General features: G+C 42.2%; 1 protein-coding gene across 3 annotated transcripts in view; it reads right to left on the bottom strand.

Moving 5' to 3' along the window:
- The window catches only part of PACRG (parkin coregulated), a 496,713-nt gene that overhangs the window by 128,827 nt on the left and 342,291 nt on the right, over positions 1–25,595 (bottom strand). The window contains exon 5 of one of the 3 annotated variants that reach the window (XM_032837253.1): positions 10,701–10,723. The exons of the other annotated variants lie outside the window; for them this stretch is intronic. Coding sequence (XP_032693144.1) covers positions 10,716–10,723 — 8 coding nt within the window. The 3' untranslated portion in view covers positions 10,701–10,715. Of the gene's footprint in view, positions 1–10,700; positions 10,724–25,595 lie in introns of those variants that run through there. 3 annotated transcript variants of the gene reach the window in all.

Genomic DNA, 25,595 nt, shown 5'->3' with positions numbered 1-25,595 from the left:
AACATTTTCTCTTAGAGCATCCCGAAAGAAACACAGCTTTGCAAAAACCTTGGTTTTAACCCAGTAGGCTGCATTGGATCGATGAACTGGAGCCATAAGACAATAAGCTGGTGGGGTTTTGGACTCTTAACTGCCAACTTGTTACAGCAGCCATAGGAAACGAGCCCAGGAGGCTTGGAGGAGGATTGCAGGAGAGACAGCTTCAGTCTGAACCAAGGTGGTAGCAATGGAAAGGAAGACATTTGCTGGATGTAGGAGGTTGTAAAGAGACAGCACAGAGAGGGGTTTGGGACTAACCTGACTAGAGGTGATGCTTTAGAAAAAGAAAAAGAAAGAGTCTAAAATGGCTCCCAGGTTCATCTGTGAACTGGGTTGATGGAGAAGGCAACATAGGGGGAAGAGCATGTTTGGGGGAAGATGAGAAGTTGGCGTTAAACCCATTGGATTTGGAATACCCTTGAGACTTTGGGAGAAGACAGGTAGTTTGACACATAGGTCTGTGGTTTAGGGGGAAATCTGGAACTGAAATTTTGGAGTCATGAGCTTGTGGGCAACAGTTGAACCCAGAAGAATGGCCGACAGCCCTGAGGAAGAGAGACTGCATGAGCCAAGATCCAATGACAAAACCAGGTCATCTCACAGGTGGATGGGAGGGTTTAGTAGAGTGTAAGGAGTAAGTGCACAGGAGTGTCCTGGAAAAGAACAGCCCAGCTCAAGAAGGAGGTCCTAAAGGAAATGAAAGGAGGGAGAGGACATTCCAGAGAGAGGGGTTGAATAAGAAAGATAGGAAGAAATAGCAGAAGACAAGCCACAGAATGGTGGAGTGTGTACAAAGCCTGGCTGAGCTAGAACGTGAAATAAGAGAATGCGCTTAGACAAAAAGGGGAGGTTGGACTGGAGATAGGACAGAACAGAAAGGATTTTTGAATTGGGCATGGGATTTAGAGTCAGTTGAGTGGATTTACAGTAATATTGAAAATGAATTTTTAAAGTCACAGATCAGAGATATTTTTAATTAACTTCCTAGTTTCTCATGTTTAAAATAGCTGGCAGATAAATTTTCCTATTGTATGGCTCTAATTATGCCACAGTGCTCAAAAAGTTTCTCTAGATTACAGAAAGGTCAATATCTCCTTGAATCTGGGCATTGTCTTACAGTCAGCTGATCATGACCTCTCAGCGTTCTTCGACACAAAAGATGCGTTACCATCTCCAGGCCTGGCTCCTTAGTCTGCCCTGTTTCTCCTTCCCCCTTTTCCTAAATCCAGATCTGACTCATTCTGTAAAGCACAGTCTGAACACTGTCTCCCCCAGAGAGTGCTTCCCGGGCCCTGGAAGTGGAATTGCCCACCGTTCTTATGGGACGTCTCTCTTGTCCTTCTAATGCTTCCTTTTGTCATACTAGTCATGCCTTCTCATCACTAGCCAAATCTATCACTTCCTAGCACAGGGAAGGAGTCAAGGGCAAAGGAAGCAGCAACGTTTGGGAAGGAGGCTCAGAAAGAGTCTTCCATGCCAGTTTGGACTTTCACAGAAGTTCTTAAAGCCGGGAAGTCACAGTAAGAAAACAGGTTCTCTCCCGGTTAATTGGCGAGCTTCATGTAAGCTAGAGGTGAGGGGTAGAGCAGGCGGTGATTCAGTAGTCTGGGGATGTGAGCTTTCGAGGTTAGGGTAAGTCATTGTGCATTATTGAGAATTATATACATAAAATAACCCCCAGCGAGGATAAGTTAAAAAAATGTTGCGAAATTAATATGATTTTATATATATATATATATATATATATATATATATATATATATATGTTAATTTCACATTGATTTTCTTTTAACTTATCCTCACTGGGTTAGTAATTACGTCTAGTAACTTTCACTGTTTGAAAGATGGTACCTTTGGGCTTGATTTACTGATGCAGTAGCTGTGGTGTGTGGCACAGAGGATCGCGAGCACAGGAGACAGCTGCCCGAGAAAACACTGGATGCCCAGTGAACTTCACATTTCAGATACATAATAAAAAGTGTTTTAGTATAGGTAGGTCCTAAATATTGCATGACATATCCCTACACTAAAAACGGTCATTTGTTACTCATCTGAGATTCAGATTAATGGACCACCCCATACTTTAATTTGCTAAATCTTGCAAGCCCAGAAGAAATATCCAGACTCAGAGTGAAGTGATTTCCAGCAAACCGGTGTGACTTTTTAAATGCCTTTTCTCCTGCTATGGTTTATGGTCCTTTGGTCTGCCTCCTCCAGAAGTCCACTTCACGTGGTCTTACACGCTACAAATGAGGAAGAGTCCATAACCTTTGAAGACGAACTGTCAAGAGCATTTCCCTGAGCTGTCAAAATGGTTTTTCTCGTGTTTAACCTAAGTATCTAGGTTGCTGACCACTTTTTTTCCTGTTCCCTGCAGAACAAATGAGCACAGAGGACCTACAAGAGCATTTGCTAATGACACTGGGGGTGCTTCTCCTGTTTTCTCTCTGACCTTTCTGTTTGGCCAGTAAGTCCAGGCTCATGGGGCTGCAGTGTTGTCAGCCCAGTTCCGCCTGGGCTGTGTGGGGCTGACAGCTTAGGGCACCTCCATCCATGGAGTGCTCCCTACGGCTCTGCCAGAGCCCGCTCAACTCTCCGGGGATCTCGGGACATCCATGAGGGGACGAGAAGTTGTTAAAATGCTCTGCTGTCAAGCTCGTGTTCAGTGCTCACCTTCCCTTAGTGATGCATCCCCACGGGGTGCAAAACACCACAGTTCTTCTACCTAGGAGCTGGTTTCTTTCAGTTTCTGCCCGTTGTTGGTAATCATTTCTTTCCTCCTTCCTAACTTCATCCTCCAGAGTCGATACTGCTGCTGAAAGACTCCCATTTGGAGGAAGAATTAACTCCACGCACCTCTCACTCTCAGCACCTGGCTATTTTCCCAGTTGTACTCAGTTTTCATTTACAAATACTTTCTCATCTCTTCCCCACATACTACATCTAACTGGTTTTCTTCCTTCTTTTGTATTTAAAAGAGGATGACTGTTGGAGACCGTAGTTTGCATTTGTCTTCATAGGCTTCCACTGTACTTCATTGAGCCATCCATCCAGTTCCCCTGTATCTTTTTTTTTTTTAAATTTTATTTAGTTTTAGTTTTAGTTTTTTAAAAGATTTTATTTATTTGACAGACAGAGATCACAAGTAGGCAGAGAGGCAGGCAGAGAGAGAGGAAGGGAAGCAGGCTCCCTGCTGAGCAGAAAGCCCAATGCAGGGCTCAATTCCAGGACCCTGAGATCATGACCTGAGCCGAAGGCAGAGGCCCAACCCACTGAGTCACCCAGACGCCCCTGTATCATTTTTTAAAAGATTTTATTTATTTTTCATTTATTTATTTAAAGATCTTGTGAACTGGGGGAAAGGCCGAGAGAGAGAGAGCGCGAGAGCGAGAGAGCATCTCAAGTAGACTCCTGGCTGAGCTCAGAGCCCTATAGGGGGCCTGATCCCACAACCCTGACATCGTAACCTGAACTGAAATCAAGAGTCTGATGCTTAACTGACAGAGCCACCCAGGAGCCCCTGGCTTTGCCTGTATCATTTTATATACAAACTGTTGAGTGACGTAGACTCTAGACTGATGTAAAATATGTCTCTTTTAGAAACTCCAAGAAGTTACATGATTAGGTTAGAAATAATGATAAATTTATTTCTGTGTTTTAAAATATATAACTCAAAATTGCATGTTGAACACATTGGAAAACAAAATGAGAGAAGTATCTTATTTTTATTTTTATTTTTTTTAGATTTTATTTACTTATTTGGCAGAGAGGGAGAGAGCACACACAAGCAGGGAGAGCAGGAGAGGGAGAAGCAGGCTCCCCGCTGAGCAGGGAGTCTGATGCAGGACTCGATCCCAGAACCCCTGAATCCCAACCTGAGCCCAAAGCAGACACTTAACTGAGCCACCCAGCATCCCAAGAGTATTATTTTAATAAAAATACATGTAAAGCATAAATCTCCTAATTTAATTGTTTCCAGCATCAGATGGGCGGGAGATATAAACACTCGGAAAATGCAGTGGTAGGGAATCCAAGGTTTTTTCCCTTTTTCTGTGTGGGGTGCCACACCGTTATCACATCGGAAAGGCAAACACACAGTATCACCTATGCTGGCCATAAAGAGTAATAACTCTTGGGGCACCTGGGTGGCTCAGTGCGTTAAGCCTCTGCCTTCGGCTCAGGTCATGATCTCAGGATCCTGGGATCGAGCCCCGCGTCGGGCTCTCTGCTCAGCGGAGACCCTGCTTCCCTCTCTCTTTCTCTGCCTGCCTCTCTGCCTACTTGTGATCTCTCTCTGTCAAATAAATAAATAAAATCTTAAAAAAAAAAGAGTAATAACTCTTGACTATACTTTGGTGCGTAGAGGGTAAGTTTCAATCTGAAGATAAAAAACAGACAACCTTTCCTCAGGATAAAAAGTTTCTACCCAACACTGAAATACAAACAAAAATTATTCTATATGGAAATTTGTCCACACATATTGCAAATTGTTTCCATTTTCCTTTATTGTCCTCTAATGATCTCATCAAGAGTGCATAATTAGCTTGCTAGACTGCAGAATTCTGGCTGTGCCCTGAAGCAGCCAAGCAGGGTTCTTGACTAGTCCTGGTCTCCTCTGGAGCTCACCACTGTCCCCGGGAGTGCAGGGTAGGAAGAGAGCTGCGCGTGTGCCTTCCGCCTCGACCCAACAGTTCGGGGGCGGTGGGGTGGGGGGGAATCTTAGTCTGATATAAAATATAAAAGAAAGTTTTTTCACCTGCTAGTTAGTTGCCCCGTCAGTTAGTAGTAGCTTTTGATGTCTTCCCACATCGTGGTAAGCTGCTGGGCAGATGGGTTTGGGAGCCAATTTTCCTCGGTCTGCACACAGCCCTTAGTATACTCTCCTCTGAGTAGAATGCAAGCCCAGCCCTAAGTCAGAGATTGAAATTCCAAAACCAAAGCACAGATCCCGTCGTATTCACAGTTGATTCAAGGCCTTCCCTAAATTCTAGACTTGATTCTCGTCTGCTGAGCTCTCCATAGGTATAAACAGGCAGGGAGGGGAGAGAGCTCCCCTCCCAAGTCCTAAAGAATATACACTCTTTATTAGGACAAATGATCAGTCGAGGATATACTCCAGCAAACATGCTCTGTGCGGTGGGATTTCATGAAGAGTTTGTACTTCTTTCCTTAAATGAAGGCATTGGAAGCACACAAGGTTTTCTTCTATAAAAAGCCACTTACTGTCACCAAATATTATTTCCTCTTTCTTTCACTAATTAGTTAGCAATGAAATAATAGTTGAACATTTCATAATCTTAAATTCACAATATTTTACTTAATTAAAATAGGTAATTTAGGAAAATAATTGGCAATTGCTAAAAACCTCTAATGCTGATGACAACTGAGCCAGAAGCATTCTTTCCTCACAAATTGGTACTTAAATATAAAGTTCTGCGCACAGCTGGAAAGTGCCATCGTAAAGGGCATTTACGTTCAGTAGCTATCATTAAGCCAAACAAACCGAAATTAAAGGCAGAAGAAAAACAGCTAATTTTAGAAGAAATATTTGGGCATAGATTTTTAAGGGCTCAAAAGTATAAATGACTGTCTAAGTGTTTATAAGAATATTGTCAGATGACCTCTCTGCAGATTTCTAAGATATCGATTTCATCTCATACTTCACCCTGGAGTTAGAGTTTTGAATATCTACATGCCTAAAAAAATTAAGGCTATGTACATCATTTTCTCAGACCAAAGGGTGAGGTTTTGTGGGCAGACTCAAATCACATTCATGATTTTCCAAATCAAGTCATTCGTGGGACTGAATCCGTGCCCACTGATGCTGATTTAAACAGAGGAGAAAGAATTGTGTCTGCCATAAGAACACACACCTTCTGTACATTTTCTTATTTAGACAATAAAATGCCTCTCTGAAATACCATACAGCACAGCACAGATATGTGCTAATTTGCAGGAACACCAAAGAAAAACATATCCTCTGAAGGGTTGATTTGCTCAGTGGGAGGCTGTCTTTTTCAGGCTTGGAACAAAACCCAGTGGATACGGATCCGAACATACTCAGACATCATTATGTGTGTGTTGGTGGGGAGGGAGGCGGGGTGGGCATACCATTCTACAGTATGGAATTTGCTATCACATTTTCTCCTTGGTAACACATTAAAAAAAAAAAAAGATTTAAACAACAGTCTAAAGAGCAAGTGATTAAAAAAAAGAAAGAAAGAAAACCACAAAAAACCACCCAGGACAATAAATGTTTCATTCTAGTGGAGTACAATGGTGATATTTCAGCTTCACCAAACAAGTCTTTAAAATAAAGATTCTTTATATTCTTTTGCAAATAAACATCCAAAATATTTATCAAATTGCAGTTATGTTAAAGCCAACTGAGCATTTTTCAGTTTTCATGTCTTTTTTGGGATGCCAAAATTTTTTTAAAAATGTGAATATTACCTACTGAAGCTTTCTCATAGAAAGTAAAACAATGTGATACATCCAAAACTCTTAAAAGATATTTTAATTTTAAAGTCATTATTTTAAGAAAACATTTGAGACCTGTTTGGAAGCTTCAGGGCAGAATAGACACCCTCAGTCAAACACCGATAGAATCCAAACCCAGCACAAAACATCATCTCCGGCCTCGCTTTTCACTAAATTTACAATTTAGAAAATTAACTCATCCAGTATTTATTTATGAGCCACTGCATACCATTTACTGGGCTAAGGAACTAACGGGCGATGGAATTTTAAGATGGCGGCGTCCAGGTTCCCACAGTCAGGAAGGTCACTACCAAGCAGAAGGAGTGGTAACATACTGTTTGTGCTGCATTAAAACCATGACCGAAGTGCTAATAGGAACACGGACAGAGCAAATAGTTCCAGAAAGGAAGAGAGAAGGGATACTCCTTAAGGGTGACATTGAGTTGCCCTTGAAGTATGCCTGTTGCAGTCCAGGGGAAGGACAGTCTTGGCAGAAAAGGCAAGAAGATGGAGGCAAGAGCGCCAAGGCTACGGAGGGACGACAGGATGGCAAGGAAGATAGGGGCCAGATGGTGACACACATGTCCCACTAAGGACTGGCCACAGTCCTGGCCCGGACTCAGGTCTAGCTTTGACTCAGCTCCTGGGGCATGGCCTCAGGTAAGGCTGAGGTTAATTTATTTAGTCCTCCCAACAATCCTGGGAGGTAGCTACTATTACTGTTCCCATTGTATAGCGGTAAACTGAGGCATGGAGCGATTGAGCAATGTGTCCAGTGTTGCAAAGAGGCGGTGGGCCTGCAGTGCTACCGGATAGTGGGGAAGCCTGGAGTCCGGAGTGGTCTGAAGGACATTGTCCTTGTCAGTGTGTGGGGCCGGGGATGGGCCAGAGAGGTAAAGGCCAGTAGCAGGAAATCCAGTTAGAAAAGCACAGACACAGGCAGGTAACAGTGAGGGACTGAACTGAGGTGTAACTGGAAAGAGACGCAACAGAAATGAAAAACTTCCCCATTTAAAATTCTGTGACCAGCGGAGAATGGGGAGTCCCAGGGAGGGCAGATTCCGACGGCCCTGCCCCTTCTGGGGGGATGGAAAAGAGGCAGTGTTCTGGAAACTGCGGGTCCCGGGTGGGAACGCAGGAGAGGGAACGCTTTAGACATGTTGGGACGGTGCCTGCAGGCAGGCGGGAGGTGTGGAATCTTCTAGAACTCCGGCGGGTCTGGGTGTCATCCGCTGTTCGATGGATGTGAATGCGGGGTGGGGGGCAGTGTGAGGCGGGGGGAGGCCAGCCGGGCGACGCGGAAGGGCAGGAGCGGGCCGGAGGGGCCGGAGCGGGCCGGAGGGGCCGAGGCCCCAGACGCCGAGGGCAGGAGCCGAGCCGCGGTGGGAGCCGAGGTGAGCCAGTCGGCGGACGTCGAGCGGCCGGGAGGGACGAGCGCGCGGCCTCCGCGAGCGGCTCCCGGAGAACGTGCAGGTGGAGGCGGGATGAGAGGCGGTGGCAGGTGCCGGTGGTTTCCGGAAGGCGGGCGGGCAGGGCGAGAGCGAGCAGGAAAGGCTTCGCGGCTTTTCCCCCTCGGGTTCCCGGAGACTCGGGGGGCCGCGGGCGCCAGGAGCGAGCGACCTGCGGCGCCCCCGGGGGCTCCCTGCGGAGCGGCTCCGGCCCGGCCCCGCGCCTCCTCCCGCGCGGCCCAGCGGTTTTCCGTGCGGCGTCGGCGACACCCTTCCTGGCGCAGACTCGCGGCGAAACGCGCAGTCGCTCCCGCGAGACCCGGCGCGCCGCCCCGAGGAGGGCGCAGCGGCCGCCGACGGGTTGGTGCCGAAGCCGTCAACTTCCGCCGGCGCTTCTGGACCCTCAGGCCGGATCAGCGAGAGATCGGACGCGCCCCGGGGCGCGGGCGCCTGGCGGGGTCGGCGTCCTGCGGCCTTTCCCGCTCTGCCCCGGACACACCACGTGCCGCGCGGACACCCAGCGGGCGAGAATCCGAGGGAGGTGCCGCTTCGCCAGGCACAGCTGCGCCCCCGGAACTGACCTTCCGGATCCGGACGTCGCCCTGGGTCCGGGGCTGCGGCGTGTGGCCCTTCGGCCCTTCCGAGGAGCCTGTGGGTTCGGAGCTGCCCTCGCCCCGCTCTCCAGAAACTGCTGTGCCCGCAGCAGAGGGACAAGGCTGCGACGGCGCGATCCGGCCCGCGCTCGTCCCCGCGCTCGGGGGAGCGCTCGCTCATGTCAAATTCGCACTGGATCTGGGCCGTAGTATATCATTCCCCATAAACTAGATAACGCAATAAAATTAAGAAAAATATCCACAAGGTTTATGATGTCTGTCAGACACCCTCCTAAGTAGGGCGGAACCGTACGGACGTGATTCCTCTACCGCTATCTTCCCTCGGGAGGCCGGGTGGGGGTGTGCGGCGTGTGCGGGGTGTGGGGCTCAAAGTTGCAAGCTTCTTGGTCCCCATCCTGAGGCTTCTCAGGAGCCCACCAAGAATACCCTCCTTATGGCCAAAGGCTCTCCTATCCCCAGGACGTTCCAAGGGTCTTAGAAGCTCCACGTCAGGAACTGGGAGGCAGGGACGGATTATAGTCATGACCTCACAGGGACAGCTGGTACCCACTGATGATTTTCAAGTAAGGGGGAAATGTGATAAAAGCTGAGTTTTAGGGAAATGAGATATCTGAAGCCTCGGGGAGTGGACATGGAAGAAGGTTGGTTAGTAGAGTTTTAGGGAAGGTGTTGCAGAGGGAAGAGGAAAGAATGAATGAAGACACAGTGGGAAGGACTGCTGAATGATCCCCGTTTGGTGGGAAGTAGTCTATCCTACAGATACCCAGAGAGCAACCAAAGCTCTCTGAGTCTCAGTTTGCTCATCTCTGCTTTGGGAGTATCAACCCCGTCTATACAATGAGATTGTCATGAGGATTACATAAGCAAGGCATGAGAAAACAAATATACCACTATCATCCTGCAAAGTGCCAAATTTTCATTTTTCTCTATTCAAGAAATATATAGGTGTCCTTAAATAATATGTTACACAATGCGTCCATCTGTAATGCTCATAGCCCTTCCTTTTATTTGAGTCTTAAACACTCTTATAATTCCTCGCATTGAACAGTGCTGAGTTCAGTATGTGAACTCACACCAATCAGACCCGGATACAAAACCTACAGGCAAATGAAGGAAGACAAGACATGCTCCCGTAATTATCTTGGGAGTGGAGAGGGAACTTCCTAAGGGGTATTCAGCTACGTGCAAATGATGTTCAGAAGAGAATTACATCCCAGGGGCTGACAGCAGGGGAGAGAGTTAATCACACACCCCCCACCACTCCGAATGCTGTAGTTTGACCACATGCAAGGTGGCATAATATTGTCTACATTTTCAGAGGAATATTGTGAAAATGAATGGAATATTATCTCCAAAGCAATGTGACATGTTTGGACAGAAGCCACGATGAGAAAAATTCAAGTGTATCATTTCTGAAGAGGCATTTTAAAAACAGGTTAGTCTGTAAGGCAAACACAAGAACAGATTGGACTTAAAAGATGTTTTCAGACCTTTTGTAGAATGAGGTTGAACACCTTATGCAAACAGAATTCATTCAGACTTTCTATTACGAAAAACGAAATGAGAGAGAGAGGGGAAGCAACTCTAAGATTCACCTGTGACTAGAGAAGTTGCCCTAACATGATGCAGGAAAACAGAATGTACAAGGTCAGGATTTTCCAGAAAGAAGTTGAGATTTCCTTTTCTTCAGACAATATGTTACACATATGGCGAGTTTCTTAGCTTGATAAACATCTACAAGTAGATAACTTTGAAACAGATGGTCGTCTCACGACTTTGCTTTATTAATTTCCATGCCATTAGACTGAATAATTTACAATTCTGATGATCAGCTAACTTTCTGTTTTGGAAAATCAACAAATGCGTCAGGGGAAGTGACCAAGGGCAGGAATGAAGGTATCCCAGTTGCCTTTGGTTAACTGATGATTCTGCTGTGGTCAGGAAATGGTGGCAAGGACTGCGCCTTGGGATTGCAGCAATGGGCTCAAAGCCGTGGATAACATCTCCTGGTCACAGAGGAACGCTCCACGCAGATTTGTGAAAGGAAGAAGGAGAAGAACCTGAGAAGCAAGACCTGGCATATGGGGATTTTCTGACTTCACGGAAATGTCAGAGTATCCGCGTGTTTGAAGAGTCAGAGAACTAAACAGAAGGGAGGAAAAAAAAAGCGGAAGGAAAAGCAGTAAAATGTTACTGTTATTTATGTAAGATTGAAATTCAGTGATTATAAGGTTTTCACCGACAGAGAAGTCACGCACCTTAGAATGGTAACGACGCTAGGTGAAGGCAGAGCACACGTCATCCTCCTCCTCCACCATCTTGCCCCACCTCGTCGCCAGTAGTGGTCAGGTTCCCAGCACGCAGCGCCCAGGGCCAGGCCCGGGTCTCATGCCAGTGCCGGCAAGTGACCTCTAACGGAGACCAAAACTACCATGCCCTTGACCCCGTCAGTGTCTTTCTGCATCCCACCCACGCACGTTCACGTTCTTCTTGGGAGCATAGATTCGGAGGATGGATGGACAATTCCAGGAAGGGTGCCAACCCGGGCGCTATCGTCACTTTAAATTCCCTGTCGTGTGACTGTCCTGTGCATTGTGAGATGTGCAGCCCCATTTCTGGTCTCTGCCCTCTACACACCGCTGCTGTCCCTCTACCCTCATGTGCAGCAACAAAACAATCTCTCCAGGCATCTCTGAGTGTGCCCTGGGAGGGAAAAGTCTTGCCTAGTTAAAAACTAGTGCTCTAGATGGGACAGGAAAAGGTAACCTAATGACCGTGAAAAGTCAGTCAGTGCTGCTTCCAGGCCCAAGGCAGTGACACGCGGTGTCCGTGGAAGTGTGGACAGACTGCACAGCTAAAACTGTTCCACCCAAGCAACCACAGAGAATGCCGGTCTAGCTCCTGGCGTCGGAAGAAATGTTAATTTTAGCTCACAGATCACTTTCAAACACAGTGCTGCATTTAGTCCCTAATATATAATCACATAAACTCTGTGTGTAAAAAATATGTATCATATACATGTGATATTTAAATTATATAATATATATTATATATATTTAACACAGGTGCCTGAAAAGTACATAATATCCAGTTCATGGATTAGAAGGCCAAGGCTCAGAATGTAGAGTGATTCATCTCAGATCATGCAGCAAAACAGAAGAAGACCAGACTGAAATGCAGACCTTCAGACTCTGGATTCTGGGTTCTTTTTACGAATTTTTCTCCTGGAAGGTGGGCAGTGCCAGGGGTCACCAAGTCAGAAACCCTTGAGGTAGAGCATCAAGAAGAGTAAAGCTCAGAGCTGATAGGAAGCGTAGATTACCTTTCAACCTTAGCAGGATGCTGAGGGGAGGAGGGAGGGAGGTTGGCAAGGACCCCCCTTCTTTGCACTTCTGTCAGACCAACTCCTCAGACTTTAAATGTGTACCTGATCTTATTGCCTCAAATTCACTAAACCAACAAGGCGCAGGAAGAAAAATACTTGCATTCATATTTTCTTTTGAATCATCCTTTACCATTTTTATTTTTGTATTTTTATTATGCAAATGTTAGTTCAGTAACCTACATATTACGTATTACATCTGACATGATCTATTACTATTCTGTTATCACATTAATGTACATAATATATAATACATATTATATATGTGTGTGTCGTGTGTTTATTTTTCATGCACAGATTTTATTTAACTGATGGAACGCATGATCAATAGAAAGACTTAAAAGCTACTTTTCTAAAAAAAATAAATGCAATTACTTTCTAGAAATGTCCACTCACAAATCTCAGTCCTCAGCAAGCCTCAGCCTGCCCTCTGGCCTTTCCTTCCTCTCCTCTGGGAATCTCTGCCTTGTGCTTCCCAGGTACCTGAGGGCATGGCTCTCTCCTCATCTCCCTCACCCCTGCATGCAGAGGGCCCTTGTTGGCTCTTCCCCTTTTGTCTCTTGGGTTGGATCCCTTCACTCTGTCCCCACCTGCCCGCCCCCCACTTCAGTTCCTGCTCCATAGCTCAGCCCCAGTTCTCCCTCTACAGGTGGGTGTGCTGCTGGGGGTACCTTCTGTGACTGCCTACAGCTCTCAGGCTGGTGAGGGCATGGGTGGGGGGTGTGTGCAGCTGCTGTACCAAAGCAAGGAACCTCCTTTCTCTTCCTGGTTTGCAAAGACTTTTCATCATGAGTAGGTGTTGAGGTTTTGTTTTGTTTTTTTTCCCTTTAAATAAACTTTTAAATTTTGGAATAATTTTAGATGTACAGGGAAATTACAAAGATAGTACAGACAGTTCCCAGCCAGTTTCCCTGATGGTGAACATCTTACATTACCATCTTATGTATGTCAAAACTAAGAAGTCAACATTGATCCATTACTACTGACTTTGTTCTAGATTTTATTTGTGTACCACCAGTTTGCCCATGAATGTCCTCACGGTATTGGAGGATCCCATCAGGACACAAAATTGACTTGAGTCATCACTGTCTCCAAAGTCTCCTTGGCCCTGAGACAGATTCTTAGTCTTTCCTTGTTTTTCATCATCTGAATTGATCAGATATTTGGCAGAATTTCCTCAATTTAGATTTATCCAATGGTTTTCTCATCATGAATGGGGCTATGTTTTTATGGGAAAAACACTACAGAAGTATCGTTCTCAAAACATCATATCAGACATATCAAATATTTTTGGCTACATGTTAAAATAATTTCCCCTTTTAGTTATTATATTAAGTTATAGTAATAAATATTCCAATAGTGAACCAGACTTCTGTTCTAAGGATAACCCTAATTTGCTATGGTGCATTATTAATTTTTTGACTTAATGATATGTTATTGAGGATTTTTTGCATTTATATTCGTACATAAAGACTGGTCTGCAATTTTCTTTCTTGAACCAACCACTCCAGTCCTTCATCAAGAGTCATTCCATCTTCTTGATTCCATGTTTCTTGATTCTCTGGAATAGTTTGTATGAGAAAAAGTGATAATCTTTGAAAATTTAGAAAAAATTGTACAGTCGGCTGGGTTATGTTTTTACTCTTATGGTGGGGGGTTAGCTTTTGATGACCTTGAGTTTCTTTAATGTCTATTGATTTATTAGGGGTTTCTGATTTTGGTAATTTATGTTTCTCTAATAGATTATCCCTTTCAATTATATTTCAAATAATTAGCATAATTTGTTTAGAACATACTTATGACAAAATATCTGTTACACTCCCTTTTTTATTCCTATCATTATTTATTTATACCTTTTTTCTTGTGCCCTCATGCTGAAAATTTGTCTATTTTATTAGCCATTTCAAAGAACTAGGTTTTGGCTTTGCACATCTTCTGTTTCTTTGATATCAACTTCATTAATCTTTGCTATTTTATTTATTTCCTTCTTTCTGTTTTTGTTGGGATTATTCCATTCTTTTTCTGATTCTTAACCTGAATAGCTTACATTTATTTTCAATCTCTTTAGCTTTAGTTTATGAATTCATTTATACCACTATCTTTTTAGTTGTATTATACCTACAGAATATGGCTTAAATAATATAGTTTCTTTAGAGTTTGTTGAGATTTTAATATTCTTCATGGTCAATGTTGTAGATGTTCTAGGAGTCCTAAAGAAGAATGTATATTTTCTGTCTATTGGGTGTAGAGATCTGATCTATAGGTCAAAACTAAACTTTTAATTTTATTGCTTAGAACAACCTACATAAACCCACAATTACATCATCAATTTACCTTCAAAAAAGGAGAAAGAATATGCAATGGGAAAAGACAGTCTCTTCCAACAAATAGTGTTGGGAAAACCGAATAGCTACATAAAAAACGGTGAAGCCAGACCATTTTCTTGCACCATTCAGAAAAACAAACTCAAAAGGGATTAAAGACCTAAAAATGAGACCGAAAACCATAAAAGTCCTAGAAGAGAGCACAGGAAGTAATTTCTCTGACATTGGCCCTAACAACATTTTTAAGATAAGTCTCCTGGAAGCAAGGGAAATAAAATAAACTATTAGGACTACATAAAAATAAAAAGCTTCTGCACAGCAAGGGAAACAATCAACAAAGCTAAAAGGCAACCTACAGAATGGGAAAAGATATCTGCATATATGATAAAAGGCTAATATCCAAAATACATAAAGAGCTGATGCAACTTGGGGCACCTGGGTGGCTCAGAGGATTAAGCCTCTGCCTTCAGCTCGTGTCATGGTCTCAGGGTCCTGGGATCAAGCCCCACATCAGGCTCTCTGCTCAGCAGGGAGCCTACTTCCTCCTCTCTGTGCCTACTTGTGATCTCTGTCTGTCAAATAAATAAATAAATAAAGTCTTTAAAAAAGAAAAAAAGAACTGATACAACTCAACACCCCAAAACCAAGTAATTCAATTAAAAAGTGGGCAGAAGACATAAAAAGACATTCCCCAGAAAAGACATCCAGATGGTCAACAGGCACATGAAATGATGCTCAACATCACTCATCATCAGGGAAATGCAGATCAAAACTTCAATGAGATATCACCTCATACCTGGCAGAATGGCTAAAATCAAAAACACAAGAAACAAGTGTTGGCAAGGATGTGAAGAAAAGGAACCCTTTTGCACTGTCGGTAGGAATGCAATCTCGTGTAGACACTCTGGAAAACAGTATGGAGGTTCCTCAAAAAGTTAAAAATAGAACAACCCTACGATCTAGTAATTGCACTACAGGGTATTAACCTTCCAAGATACAAAAACGTTAATTAAAAGGGGTACACGCACCCCTGTTTTTATAGCAGCATTATTTACAATAGCCAACTTATGGAAGCAGCCCAAGTGTCCACTGACAGATGAATTGATAAAGAAGATGTGTGCGGGGATATATATAGGATGGAATGACTCTTGCTGCAGGACTTTTTGAGGAATCTCTATACTTTATAAAGAAAATATGGTGTGTGTGTGTGTGTGTGTGTGTGTGTATGAAATAAGTCAAAGAAAGACAAATACCATATGATTTCACTCACGTGTGGAATTTACGAAACAAAACGAATGAGCAAAGAAGAGAGAGAGAGAAAGAGAAACCAAGAAACAGAGTTAGCTATAGAGAACAAACTACTGGTTACCAGAGGGGAGGTGGGTGGAGGAATGGGGGAAATAGATCATGGGGATTAAAAGACACCTATTCTGATGAGCCCTGACTAATGTACAGAATTGTTGAGTCACTTTATTGTACACGTGAAAGTGATACAATACTACTAACTATACTGGAATGAAAACAAAAAACTTAATAATAAAAAATAAAAAAACCCCTGTGTCCTTCATATTATTATTTTGTCTATTTAAACTATTGTTAGTTTGTTAGGAGTATGACCTCCTACTTAATGAATTTGTCAAGTTTTCTTGTAATTCTGTTAACTTTCGCTCCTTACAGTTCAGATTATATTGTGAGGTCAATATGAGATCTTAATTTTTATGTCACTTTGGTAGCTTCTGCTTCTTACTATCATATGTCTCTCCTTTCTCTACTAATGTTATTTTTGGTCTGATAGTCTATTGCCACATAAGTTTTCTTTAGCTTAATATTTGCCTGGGACACATATTTTCTATCTCCACCCTTTTTGCAAGTCTTTCAGCATGGTTTGATGTATGAAAAATCCAGATTCAGTATTTTTATCCTTCTCCCAAATAAAACAATGCTTTAGTTGAGCATCAAAAACTCTAGTATCCTGCCATTGTTGACTAGAATTTTAGTCTAGTTTTTTTTTTTTTTTAACATTTTCTTAAAGCAGTCAACAGTTACTGAATTTTACTAGCATCTTGTCAGTTTGAGGACTTGCCATTAGATCCAGTCTCCCAGTCTCAGCTTTGGGTTTATTGTTGCTGATGTACTTACTTAAACAGCAGTCTACCTAGAGTTGAGTAGAGTTGGAAACTCTTTGAGTCTTTGTATATCTTTATTTCCCCCTCACTCTTGAATGATATTTTAGTTGTGTATAAAATTTTAGGTGGTCACATTTATTTTTTCTTGGCAAGTTTGAGACACTGACTCATTGTCATGCATCTCGTACAGCTGGTATTCCACTGTCAACCCAACTGTTACTCTGCAGCGATCCAGCCTTTCTCTCTGTTTGCCCTACATATTTTCTGGTGTTCTGTGAAGTTGCCTGGTTTTTATGCATGGTGTACCTAGGTGGAAGTTATGTATTTAGTCTTTTCTATTTGGAGTCCATTTCCTCATCGAGTAATAGATTTCAACTTGCTAATCTCTCCTTCAATATTCTGGTTTAAAGTTCATCAGTGCTCTGAGGTTTTGCATTTTATTTAGCCAAAGTTTATAATTTGTTCTTCTTTTTATCTCACTGTTCTTGTTTTAGTTTTTCTATTCTTTTTAAAAATAGCTTCTTCTATTGTTTTGTCTGATTGTCTTATTTCTTCATACATCCAGAACATACTCTAGTCCCTCTTTACTATTATATAAATTTAGTTTAATCTAGAACAGTACATGTTTTAGTTGTTTGTTTTGTTGGCTATCTTTCTTAGCATTTGATGTCTTTATGTGTTAAGGAATTTTTATCTGTTGGCTTATTCTTTTTTTCTTAAAGATTTTATTTACTTATTTGTCAGAGAGAGAGAGCACAAGCAGGCAGAGGCAGAGAGGGAAGCAGGTTCCATGCTGAGCAAGGAGCCCGATGTGGGACTTGATCCCAGGACCCTGGGATCATGATGTGAGCTGAAGGCAGCCGCTTAACCAGCTAAGCCACCCAGGCATCCCTCTGCTGACTTATTTTAAGTGCAAAGTTTTTTTTTTTTTTTTTTTCCATTTATCTCATTCTTTCTCAGTCTGTATCCACTTCTGTCTACAAGTTATCTTTACCCAATGCCTTGGGTCCCCAACCAGACCAGACAGCGGTTGGCAGCAGATTTTAGTAGCAAAATCTTCCAGTCCAGCCTCTGAACATTGAGCCTCAGCCCGATCTCCATCCTACAGGGAGACTGTTATTATTCCTTAGAATCCCACAGAAGCCAGGCTCTCAGCCACTACCGTGTGCTCTGTGCATGGAGTCTCAGGAGGCCTGCAGCTGTAGGCCCATTCACTGCCAGAGTATTTCTACTCTGTTTCTGGTCTAAGGAGATAAGATGTGAATCTAGTCTTCGAGCCCAGATCTGACTTCCTTGAATTCTCTCCCTTTCTGGTTTCTGCATCGTTATGGTGCACTTGGCACCTAGCATGCGTTTGTATGCAGCAAGGTGTAAGTGTCATCATGGTACGAGTTGATAAAGCCTTCTGAGAGTGGTACTGACAGTCCCCAAAGGGGGTGACTACCCTGGATTAGTTTGGCTGGGGAAGCTTCCAAGAAGAAAATGTAACTGATCTGGTCCTCACAGGACAGACAGTATCTTGGACAAGACAAGAGAAAAGGATAAAGTATCACAGAGAGGAGAAGCAGAGAACAGAGGCAGAGAAGAGGACCAAGAAAACTAGGCAGAGGAGCTAGTTAGAATCAAATCTGGCTAGAACAGAAGGTCTACAAAGAAATCAGTACAAGGCTGGAAAAATTGTTGGGGCCAGATAATGGACATACCGAATTTCAAGACTAAGAGATTTAGACAAAAAGCGATGGAAAGATACTGACATCTTTGCATAGAAAAACACAAGAGCTACTGTCGATTTGAAATTTATTTTTTCTGCCAAGCACGATGTTAATTGCTTTATGTAAATTATCTCATGTGATCCTCAAGCAACCCTATGAAATAGATACTTTCAATGTACACATTTGATAAGAAAATTGAATTTAGAGAGACTAAGTGATTTGCTTGAAATCATATAGACAGTACAGCAGACTGAATCATGGTCCGAAGAGGTCCTAATTCCTGGAACCTGAGAATGTTACTTTGTAAAGAAAAAGAGTCTTTGCAAATATGATTAAGGATCCTGACAAAGGGAGATAAGCCTGGAATATTCAGGAGGCCCTATCCCCCTTATGAGGACACAATCACAAGCGTCCTCCTAAGACGGAAGCAGAGACGAAACGTGACACACACCGAGGAGGAAGAGGCAGCGTGAAGACAGAGGCAGAGCTCGGACTGACGCAGCCGCAGGAGGACGCGTGAGCTGAACAAGGAGACTCGGCTCGAGACCAGTCACTGTGACTCCGCGCTCACCTGTTCACCAGTACTCGAGGGAAAAAACCCACTGACTTAGGATGAGTATTCTAGAAGCGAGGCGGAGACCTGAACAAAGCAAGACTCAGCTGGACGTGGGGGGTCCTCCGGGAGCTTCGACAGTCACCCGGACAACCAGGTACTTGTAACAGGCGTGTCCGCTAAAGGCTTATGCACTGGTACCATTAACAGGGGGAATAAAGAAGAAATGCTCTCGTGTTAATTACTTCCCGAGGAGACGGCTTATCACACTCATAACTTGCTTCACTTCCGGGTACAGTTGTCAAATATTCATCCACGGCTGTAAACAGGCATTTTTCATTTACCCTTCAGGAGCCCATGCGTGACCCATGTTCTGATTCTTGACTTGGAAAAACTTTGAAATCCAAACTGTGGTGTTTAACAAGATAATATTTAAACTGCTTTGTAATTCAGGTAAGTACCAAGCATAGTCTGTAATGTGTGATTATAAAAACATTACTGTCAAATTGACGGCAGGTATGAAATTCATGTTACGTGTGCAGTATTTGGCACTTGGGGATGCTAATTCCTGTGCTTCCCTGACAAGCTCTGTAAACCCTTCTTTGTTCCAGTCATTCTGGGCACATGGTCTCTGCAGCAGGCCTGGAGGCAAGATCTGGGTCCGCAGGTGGGAGAAGTCATTGAAACCTAGCCACGGATCCCTCACCTTTCAGGGTCCTGGTGAGAAGTCCATGTGAGATCATTTGCAAAGAACCTGCCCAGGGCCTGGTGCTGAGAACAGGGGTCACCGGGCCAAGAAGCCAGACGACTCTGATTTACCAACAACGTGACCCCAGCAGTTTCTCCATCTGCAAAATTTGTTCCTACCTCTTAGTTTTCTTGGGAGGATTAAATGAGTCTACTCATATGAAGCAACTGGAACTTTCTGAGCAGTTTATACATGTTATTTATTTATAGCATAGGTTGAGACCAACCCCCGACTTAGCACAATCTTAGATCCCATCTCTACAGGAGGCCTGATGGCTTTCCTGGGAGTCCAGGGGGTGAGGAGGTTGGGGTGAAGGGATCCCAGAGCTCTTTCTGGTGTAAGAGTCTCTGTTCCGTTTGTCACGTGTGGAATCTTTGGACTGCCCTTTGAATTGAGGGGATTTTTCTGAGGCCCTTGATGAGTTAATTCAACACTGCCTTGGAGTAAGGCTGAGTCTCTATTGTATTTAGAATGCGAGAGGAATAAAATAACACTGAGTACTGGTGAGCAAACAATAAAGCAGAACAGGGAGGTTTGGGGATATGTTCATAAAGGGGAAATACATTATGGTTCCTGCACCTATTGTAGGTCATAGATAGTGATGAAATTAAAATTCATCTCCAAAGTCGGTGTGGCATTGCAAAGAATGGGGAGTTTCACGAATAAGGCATAAGTTGATACCATAAAAAGGAGCTCGTTAAACAACTGTGATTTCAGTGAGGATGACAGACAACCGCCTTATTTCGCATTTCAGGACTATTACTGGTTTCAAAGCTATCACGAAATCTCTTTGCTTACTTTTTTCATCTCAAAATAGTTCAAGAAAAAATGCCCTCCTTTCGCATTTGGAAACATGGCTGTAAACAGTACTATTTCTACTATTCATCTTTTGAAATAGGGATGCATCCAAAGTTTTTATATTTGGGGAATTTAATAGGTATAATTCAGTATCCTTCTACGTTGTTAGCACATTTAGAATGCATTTTAAGTGAAAACTAAACAGAAACATTTGCAGTCTATTCAAGATATTTTAACTCATCACATATGATTCTCCACAAAAAATCTTTCACTGAATAAATTATTCAAAACCAAGAGTATAGATTGGCATAAAGCGGATTTTGTATTAGTTCATCTGGCAAAAAATCAAAGTGTAATACAACAGTTTCACCTATAACTATGTAAATGTAAGATATTATGTTATGAAAGAAATGTAAGGATTGTAGTAAACAGCCAAGTAATTTTAAAAAAATGATTCCTAAACTAGCCAACACAATCCAAAATCATTATGGAAAAAGATTTTAAAACATAAATAAAGTACAAAAAGAGCTAAATTAATAGACATAGGTCATTTGTTTGTGCATGGGAAAATTCAGTCTCTTAAACATGTTAATTTCCTACAAATTATTCTATACCACATTCAAAGTAATTCTAAAAAATAATCCCAGCAGAGGTTTTCAATGGATCTTGACAAGCTGATCCTCAAATTCAAATAGGAGCACAGAGAGTCTGAAGAAGTCTGTTGTAAACCTATAGAGGTTAAAAGTAAGAGAGGGAGGAAACATGCATGCGTAAAGGGAAATGTCATAAATGATCGAGGGCATAGAACAAATCAATGGCATAGGGATGGAGAACTCTAATGATATTGGGACAATCACATCCCTACGTCACACCATTCAAAAACAATTTGAAATGGATCAAAGATAAAAATATTTTATTTATTTTTTTAAAGATTTTATTTGTTAGAGAGAGAGTGTGTGAGAGAGCACAAGCAGGGGGAGTGGCAGGCAGAGGGAGAAGCAGACTCCCTGCTCAGTAAGGAGCCCAATGCGGGCACTCGTTCCTAGGACCCTGAGATCATGACCGGAGCTGACGGCAGACACTTAACTGACTGAGCCACCCATGCATCCCAAGATCAAAATCTTTAATGCAAGAAATGAAACACTGAATCTTTAGAAAAAAATTAGATAAGAATATATCTGTGGGGTCAGGGAAGGGAGAGTTATATTAATCAAGGTCAAAAGTCTGAAACCACAAAGAAAGGATTAATGAAACTGCTTACATTAAAATTATAATCTATAAGTGAGTGTGAAAATTAAGCTGAAGTTTGGATATACATATAACCAAGGAATAGTAGCCATAAATAAATAAAGACAACAAACTGATAAGAAATAAACAACCCAAGAAAAAAAATGAGGAAAGCATTATTTAGGCAATTTGTAGAAGAGAAACTTGGTTAGCTAATACAAGAAAAGATGCTCGGCCTCACCGGTCATTACGGAAATGCAAACTGAAAGAGACCTCTTACACCCATTCATCTAGCAAAAATGGAAATTTTTGACATTTCCAAGTCACAGCCACCATGTGAAGAGACACAATGTTAATATTTTACCCCTGAACATGTAAATTGGAAAGTCCTTTGGTAGCATGCAGAAGAATTAAAGATGTAATGCTCACAACTTTTTTTTTTTTTTAAGATTCCATCTATTTATTTGTCAGAGAGAGAGAGCGAGCACGCACAAACAGAAGGAACAGCAGGCAGAGGGAGAAGCAGGCCCCCCAGTAAGCAAGGAGCCTAATGCAGACCCAATCCCAGGACCCTGGGATCATGACCTGAGCTGAAGGCAAAGGCTTAACCAACTGAGACACCCAGGTGCCCCAAGAAAGGTTAGAAACATTTTAAATGACAACCCATAAAATGGATAAATTGGAGTATATTTATGCAATGTACACTCTTCAGTAATTAAAATAGATTAACCAGAACCACGCATAGCAATACAGATCTCAGAATAAACATGATGCAAGAGAAAGTATGTTGTTAAATGGTATGTATGCTACTATACTGCCTATATAAAATATGAAAAAAAAACCAGGAAAAATGTATTGTTGGTGGTGTGGATATATGTACTGGAGTATAAAAGCATGCATATAAATGATAGTGATTTCAGAAAACGTCTGAGGAGAGAGGAAGAGGAATGGACTTAGAGGTAGGATGTCCAGCAGTATCAATGTCATCTGAAATGTTTTCCCCTTTTTCCCCTTGAAAGTCTTGTGAAACAAATATGGAAAACAATTAGCATTCGATAAAATTGACTGGTGGCTACACAGGTATTTATGTACCAGCCTCTGTGTTTTTCTGGATGTTTGAAATATTTAAAATTAAATATTAATTTATGATTGTTAGCCACATAATAAGAAAGAGCATGCTACAGTACAAGTCCAGGAATTGAAGTCTTCCCCCCTATTTTACAATATCTGACATTAAGATGCACTTTACAATCAGGATATACGTTCAGAGAGTGTTTCTTTTTCCCCTCTTCAAGCCATTCCAAATTGATGGCATGTCCTACGGTTCTTAGTGCTTTAGATCTTCATGTTGGTCTATGTTATCATGATCTCAACCTTTACGTTCTGTAGTATAGAGATGGATTTATGAATCAGGTAATTTGACTGTTCTAAGCTCTCGGTTTCTCTTTCCCAAAGCACTGGAGGAGAGTTTCTCTGTGGCTAGTTTCGTAACTGTACAACCTACTCTGTTGCATGGTACCCATGGCCAGAAGGATTCTGTGTTTGGTTTAATGCTCTGCTGTTGTTGTCTTGAACCTCTTAGTAATGTTACCTTTGAATCCGTGTTCTGCGAATGAGGAGGTGACACAATGCAGCACACTTGTGTGAGAAGGAGACAAGAGGAACATGAGTCCTCCTATCCCTCTGGCTGCCCATTCTCAGGCAGCCTGTGTGGGGTCCCATGGAAGCAGGATTCTGGGGGACCCACGAGGTATTTGGGTCAAGGTAAGCATGTGATGTCCATGACTGAGTAAGCACTTACAGCCCTGAGATGCCAGGCTTTCTGGTTTGAACCAGAACTTGCTCTGAATGCAGAGAGGAGGCCGTGACATTCCGAGAAACCTGAGTGACCAAACAGCCCTGTTGTCACACCCCTTCCTACTCCCATGAGTTCCGTGTGTTAGCCAGCAACATTAGCTGAAGCTGATGATGCAGAACAGCAGGGAAAGGCTTGAAAATCCTTCCTTATGCATTAGAGAACTGAAGACAGACTGTTGGAAGAGTATGGGTATATTAGGGGGTGAAATAAAAATAGTTGAATTAGTTTTGGACAACATTTCCACTTTGTTTGCAAGAACAAAATACATATGCATATATGAGCCACAGAATACAAACTGTATGGTATCAGTGATTTCACACAGAGATTAGATGCTCATGTTTGCAACGAAAATTGGAATTTGAAAATATAAGGATGAGTAGTCAAATTCATGTTAATAATTAAAAATTTTTAATTTGTCTTTAATTAGAGTGGCATAGAGGGGCAAAAACCAAAAACAAACAAACACACAAAAAAACCCACGATGGCAAACTGAGATGGAGACAGAGGGAGGGGTGTACAGAGGAGAGAAAAACACCATGGAAAAAAGAAAATAGCATTATATTTTTGTTAGCTGTACTTTTTTGCCATTGAGACAAGGGGTCCCACATGTTCATTTTCACTGGACCCTGCAAATTATGTAGCCTGCCCGACTCTATAAGAAAATATACAGCCTCCCCCCACCAGTGGCATAGACTTAGTAGGTAGGAGGAGGAGGAACTGTCTCTTAAAGCAAAAGGAAACTGGGAAACAAAGAAGGACAATAGGCTCCTCCCCAGGGCAGTTCTAATTACATATCCCACTTCCTCTTGTTTGTGAGCACTTGGTGGACTACATTTCCCAGATGCCTGTGCAGTGAGGTGTGGTCATGAGACTAGTTCTATCCAGTGAAAATGAGTGTGATATGTATGGCATCTGGATCTGGTCTATTAAACCCTCTTATATATCCTACTTCCTGCCTTTGCCTCCTCCCAGATGACTAGGCTCAGGAGGCCTCAAGCTAACTATGACAAAGCCACTCTCAGCCATTATCAACTGCATGGACCAGAGTCCCTCTCTTCTCTGCATTTCATCTGGACCTGACCAACACTATCCTGTTAACCTGAAAAATTAATAACCATGTTGTTTCTGTAGTCCCGAGATTTTGGGGGGTATATTCTGTTACTTAACCTAGTTTACCCTAACTAACACGTTCACCAGAAATGTATGGACAGGAGCAGCTGAGGAAAATTACCCCGACATTACTTTTCTTAATTCTCATTTCCTTTCTTCTTCACTAATCCTAGGGAACAGCTTTTAAAGTTATATTTTCCTAGTGCACGTCCAATGGATATTATTTGAAGTCCACTTGGAAGTAGAAAGCTTTTGTCCTTACTCCCAAGGATCCAAATTGATATTAAACATTATAGAGAACTATTTAGGTGTTTTTCTTTTAGACCTAATAAATGACATAAAGAGCCCAGAAATAATTTATCAGTTAAGTAAACTCCTGCCAAGGAGATATAGGAGTTGGAGGCAGGGGGTGACAGAAATCTCAGGGTCTCTTCCTGGCTCTGGTGATCACTTGCTTAAAACTTTCAATGTCTACTTTCTGCCTCTAAGGAGAACTGCCATCAGCTTCGCCGGATTACTGTAATGCTGGTAACCACAAGGCACGTACTAACTGCTTAAAGAGTCTTAGAGGAAAAGTAACATAGCAAGAATAACATTCTAGTTGTTTTACTTTAAATAGAAGTTGGGTATCCAAGGGAAATTTGTTTTTATTCGCTTTATAAATAATGATTCCCAGTATCCAGATTCTTCTTCTCCTTGCAGAAAGGAAGAGATCATTTTATTGGGCTAAGACTAGAAGATCTCTTGTTTGAATAGGAAATTGATTAAATTTATTGATGAGCACATTCAAAGGAATGCTATTAAAATAGCCATTTTTAATAAAATATACCTTAATCAGCATTCTGGTAAGTAGCGTAAGTAAAATCAGCCATACTTGTGAAAATAAATTAAACATTTTTCATCTTAAATAAATCTTACTTTCAAATTCATAGATTTCACTTTGTTAGTATATTAAACATTAATATACAGTATAATAATATTATATGTATTACTTATATTTAACTAGACAAACCAAATCATGTCTTTCTGAAGTAACACTACTCGCAGTAAAAGCTGCACGTAAATGACTAGACAGTAATCTGAATATGTGTCTTGTTCTGTGTATTTATGTTTGAGTCTTTTACAATACAATTGATGCAATGCATTAAAATAATAAATTAGGGGTGCCTGGGTGGC

The sequence above is a fragment of the Lontra canadensis genome, unplaced genomic scaffold (genome assembly GCF_010015895.1).
Source record: "Lontra canadensis isolate GAN:19392208 unplaced genomic scaffold, GSC_riverotter_1.0 scaffold97, whole genome shotgun sequence".
Classification (NCBI taxonomy): Eukaryota; Metazoa; Chordata; class Mammalia; order Carnivora; family Mustelidae; genus Lontra; species Lontra canadensis.
The sequence above is the reverse complement of the archived record's forward strand: the minus strand, read 5'-3'. Positions and strand labels throughout refer to the sequence as shown.